This window comes from Scleropages formosus, chromosome 18 (assembly GCF_900964775.1).
Source record: "Scleropages formosus chromosome 18, fSclFor1.1, whole genome shotgun sequence".
In the NCBI taxonomy this organism is placed as follows: Eukaryota; Metazoa; Chordata; class Actinopteri; order Osteoglossiformes; family Osteoglossidae; genus Scleropages; species Scleropages formosus.
This window is the reverse complement of record NC_041823.1, coordinates 6278114-6282628: the sequence shown is the minus strand read 5'-3', so window position 1 is coordinate 6282628 and position 4515 is coordinate 6278114. Positions and strand designations below refer to the sequence as shown.

The 4515-nt window shown below is 46.2% G+C and overlaps 1 protein-coding gene across 1 annotated transcript; it reads left to right on the top strand.

Moving 5' to 3' along the window:
- Positions 1-3403: 3403 nt before the first annotated feature.
- Positions 3404-4306, top strand: mc2r (melanocortin 2 receptor). The gene has a single exon (XM_018762782.2). The coding sequence runs from the start codon at positions 3404-3406 to the stop codon at positions 4304-4306; it is 903 nt and encodes a 300-aa protein (XP_018618298.1).
- Positions 4307-4515: the final 209 nt, after the last annotated feature.

Here is a 4515-nt window from a genome sequence, read left to right as displayed (position 1 = left end):
CACATAATGCTGAGTAAATAGAGGTTGGAACTGTTATAGGAACCCGCCTACATATAAAAAATGTATATTCCCCATTCAATTTTAATGTAATCATAGTTATTAATTTCACAGAAATGAGAGTTTTATATGATGAGCATAAAGGCTTGGTGGAGTGGAAACCAGAAGAAAATGGGTTATGACCTGCTGATGACTGAAGATGCTGTGATTTGTGAGTTTTATACTTGTCATTAATAAATTCCTAACAAGGTCAAGGAGTGAAGTTATAAAACACTGGCTGTATTATGGAAAGAAAAAGCCTGAAGTACTGAGAACCGTCAGTTTTAACTGAAGCTTCAGTTTCCATTCACATTTCAGTATATTGTGAAGCATTTCATATATACAGTATTATTAAGTGTAATGTAAATTTTTCACACTGAAATTTTGAAAATGGAAATAATTACTGCCTTACATCTCAGAATTGTAAAAAAAAAAAAAGTACTTCAAACTTTTTTGATTCCCTAAATCTTTTGTTTAATCCGTAAGTCTTTTATCGGTGGAAATCTGTCGTAATGGCAACATTGCTGCAAAAGTGAAACACTTTGGTGTTTTACTTTGTTTTTTCTCAAACTTACTGTTCTTTAATCAAAAAGATACCCCCTCCCCACACCCCCAGCCCCGCCCCCTCCGGTTTTCACTTAGTCTCCCTGCCATATGCAGAGGTTCCTATAGAGATAAATGTCCTACTATCCCAGTGTGTCCCTGTGTCCCACCTGAGTCTCGACACAAGATACTGTGACATGGGCACATCTCCAAAAAAGATGAACGCTGCTTGTGCAGATATCAAAATCAAATGTTTCTTTATGGCACATTTTTGCTCCGTTTTTCATTATTTTTCACGGTGCTACAGTTAAACATCACAATAGGATTGTTGAACAGCTACTTGGAGTGTGCCTTATGTCTTCGGCATTGATGGCAGCAGGTGGTGTAGTGATTAGAGTGATCAGCATACAGGTCTAGATCCCTTACTTACTCTTGTTACCCTTGCTCACAAGGCACTTACCATGAATAAAACCCACACATACACACACACATTTTCGGAACCGCTTGTCCCATACGGGGTCGTGGGGAGCCGGAGCCAGAGCCTAACCCGACAACACAGGGCGCAAGGCTGGAGGGGGAGGGGACACACCCAGGACGGGACGCCAGTCCGTCGCAAGGCACCCCAAGCGGGACTCGAAATCCAGACCCACCGGAGAGCAGGACCTGGTTAAACCCACTGCACCACTACGCCCCCCTCATGAATAAAACCATGAACAGTAAAAATCACCCAGCTTTATGAATGAGTAAACCATTGTAAGCAACTTAGTGTACAACCTAAACACTCTAACAGACTTTGGAGAAAAGGATGAGCTGAATAATGATTTAAAAAGTTTTTTTTTTAACATTGTGAGGTTCAAGGGAGCAGTGGGGAAACCTGTCCAGCATTTCTCTGCAAATCTCACCCTCTGATTGCTTTAACCTTCAACCGTAGGTCGAGTCGTGCTAAAGTTTACAATTAAATCTGCACTTTCCACACAATCAAAGTGTAGGTACAAAGGATCCGGGAGCTCTGTCCAAACCGGTCGAGGTCGTGTGCTGCGTGCCATTTGATGCACGTCCTCAGCTCCCCGCCAGACGTGCTTGTTAAGGCCTATTATGACAATTGGAGCAAACAGAAATCACAGACAGGGAGTCTCATAAAAGCCAATGTCGCATCTGAGTCAGCGAGTGTCCTGGCACTAACGGCCAGGCAAGACTTTCTGCACTTGCTATGAAAGCTGCTTCATTTAAGTGGAGCGAACGCCGTCGCCACGGGCAACCAAAATTACAAGCCGCTTTAGATGTGATTTGTTGCCGCCCGCAGATGCTCTAATGCATGTGTTTCAGAGTCTGTGGCATTTCGCTCAGCCTTCGCACCGCGCAGCTCATACTCATTAGTATTGTTTTTCGGAAGAACACGCGCTTTGTGTGACGCCACAATCGGGAGAATCGATGCAAGAACGAGATTAATGCAGGTGATGATGATATGAAAATGAGAGCGAGACTCCACTAAAGGTGTGATTTAAAGGACTCTTTGGAGATGAAAGCCTTGTCGGGGCCATGGGGTGATGGGGTGGGGGCAGGCGAAGAACGGACTCCAGGTTTTAAACCATGTCGACGGAACATCGGTGGCGCTCGAAGAGTTTCTGCTTTGAGCAGAAAGGTCGTTCGGCGAGGATGCAAATGTAAACATGATAGAATCAAAATCGCATTGTTCCGCAAGTGTGCGCAAGCTTTGCGGGAACAATCAGACCCGCATGTTGTCATTTTCAACAGATGCGCTGCTCTTGGACCCCCGGTAGTGCTCCCCTAAAGCTGTAATAACGTATGTATTACAACAGTGAGTTATATGGTAATACCACAGGTACCTGTGGACATACTACAAATCACAGCTTATTTCCTCTAGGCATAATCTGCGCTCGCTGGGCACAGCATGCAAAATTAGGGCATATGTTATATGATGGGAAAAATTAGCGTAAATCCTATAATGTATGTCAATACTAACGTATTCTCAGCAGGCTTTGAAAATCAACCTCTATACTGTACAGACCAGCATAGGCAGAGTTTTCTGTATTAAAAACCCTTGAAATCCCATGAGGCCGCCACTGGAACGCTTTTAAGACACCAAAATGTGGTAAAAATGTTGGATCTAAGGCGGCAGACACGGTAAAGACAGCCCACGCATCCTCCCGATTCACGGATGATGTTTATTGACTGTGGACCTAAAGACTGTCAGCGCTCCAGCACTGCGTGACACACAAATTAATCAGAAACCGCTGTAAATAAAAGAATTTTAAATCAGTTTAGCCTTAAAGCTTTAAATGCACGCTGTTGCGCTTAAATTTTTTTGCTCGTTTTTTTTCAAATCTCAGCCCATCATCTCGACTTTTCTGCAGTGGGCACGTATTTCCAATTTAAAAATCAGGACAAAGATTGCAGCTCTTGCAGTCGTTGATTTTTTATTTCCAACGGAAGGAGCAATTGGCTCCTTTTTAGGTTTTCAGCCGAGTTGTAAAAAAGGGTTCCGCTGCGAAGCAGACCCTTATGTTGGCGTGCGCCGAGAACATACATTATTGTCGCAGCCGAGGTACACCTGCGTGGGGCACTGAGAAGGATTTTTTTGACTGCTGTTAATAAGCTCACGGGAAGAAAAACCTTCAGTGAAGTTTGGGCGGAAGGAATTATAAACCCGGTTCTACCTGTTGCAGGAAATCGCAGCCAAGGCATCCGACATAGATTGAATAGCTAATAAGTTCCGGCGTGTTCTTGGTGATTTACGGGGTACAAAGCGTGGTAATGAGGGAAGGCCTGTCCTCTGAAGCCTTGTGCCTTTGTATTTTCCAGCATGATCAACCACACCCACGCGAATGAAACGGACTGCAAGGTGGTGACGATCCCCAGCGTGATCTTCTTCACCATCGCCGTGGTGAGCCTGAGCGAGAACGTGCTGGTGGTGGTGGCCGTGATCCGGAACAGGAACCTCCACTCGCCCATGTACTGCTTCATATGCAGCTTGGCGCTCTTCAACACCATCTCCAGCCTCTCCAAAACCTGGGAGAGCATCATGCTGGTGTTCATCGACATGGGCCACCTCAACATGCGGGGAGAGTCTGTGCGCAAGGTGGACGACGTGACCGACTCCCTGCTCTGCATGTCCTTCATTGGGACCATCTTCAGCTTCCTGGCCATCGCCGTGGACCGCTACGTCACCATCTTTCATGCTCTGCGCTACCACAACATCATGACAATGAGGCGCGCGTTGATCATGTTGGCCACCATCTGGAGCTTCAGTGGACTCAGCGGCATCATCATGGTGGTGTTCTTCCACACTGCTGTCATCATGACCTGCTTCATCACACTCTTCTTGGTGTCCTTGATCCTCATCCTCTTCCTGTATGTTCACATGTTCCTGCTGGCCAGACATCATGCCAGGAAGATCACCGCGTTGCCGGGTGGAGCCACACACCAGAGGAGCGACCTGAGGGCTGCGTTGACGCTCACCATTCTGTTCGGCGTCTTCATCGCCTGCTGGTCCCCATTCTTCCTCCACTTGCTCATCATCATGGTGTGTCCGCAGAACCCATACTGCGAGTGCTATCGATCCCTCTTTCAGGTACACCTCGTTTTCCTGATGAGTCACGGCGTAATCGACCCGGCCATCTACGCCTTTCGGAGCGCCGAGCTTCGACGCACCTTTAGAAAAATGTTCTTTTGCTGTGATTCAAGGTCGTGCAATTTATTGGCATGAACAAAAACAATCCTTTCCTTTTCATCTACATAATGTGACCTGAATATTCCCTTCATCCCATCAAGAGCTCTGAGCTCCTCTACTCCGGCTACTTGGTGGTATCACTCACGATGGGTAAAACCCAAAGTCTGTAGGTTTTCAGCTTGAGCCCCGCTGAGGTACAATGAGCACCCTCTGTCCCTCAGAAATGCTGAATCCTTTCCAGAATT

What these genes read in the sequence shown, in the direction of transcription:
- mc2r (XM_018762782.2), top strand. Translation starts at nt 3,404, where the DNA reads ATGATCAACCACACCCACGCGAATGAAACGGACTGCAAGGTGGTGACG.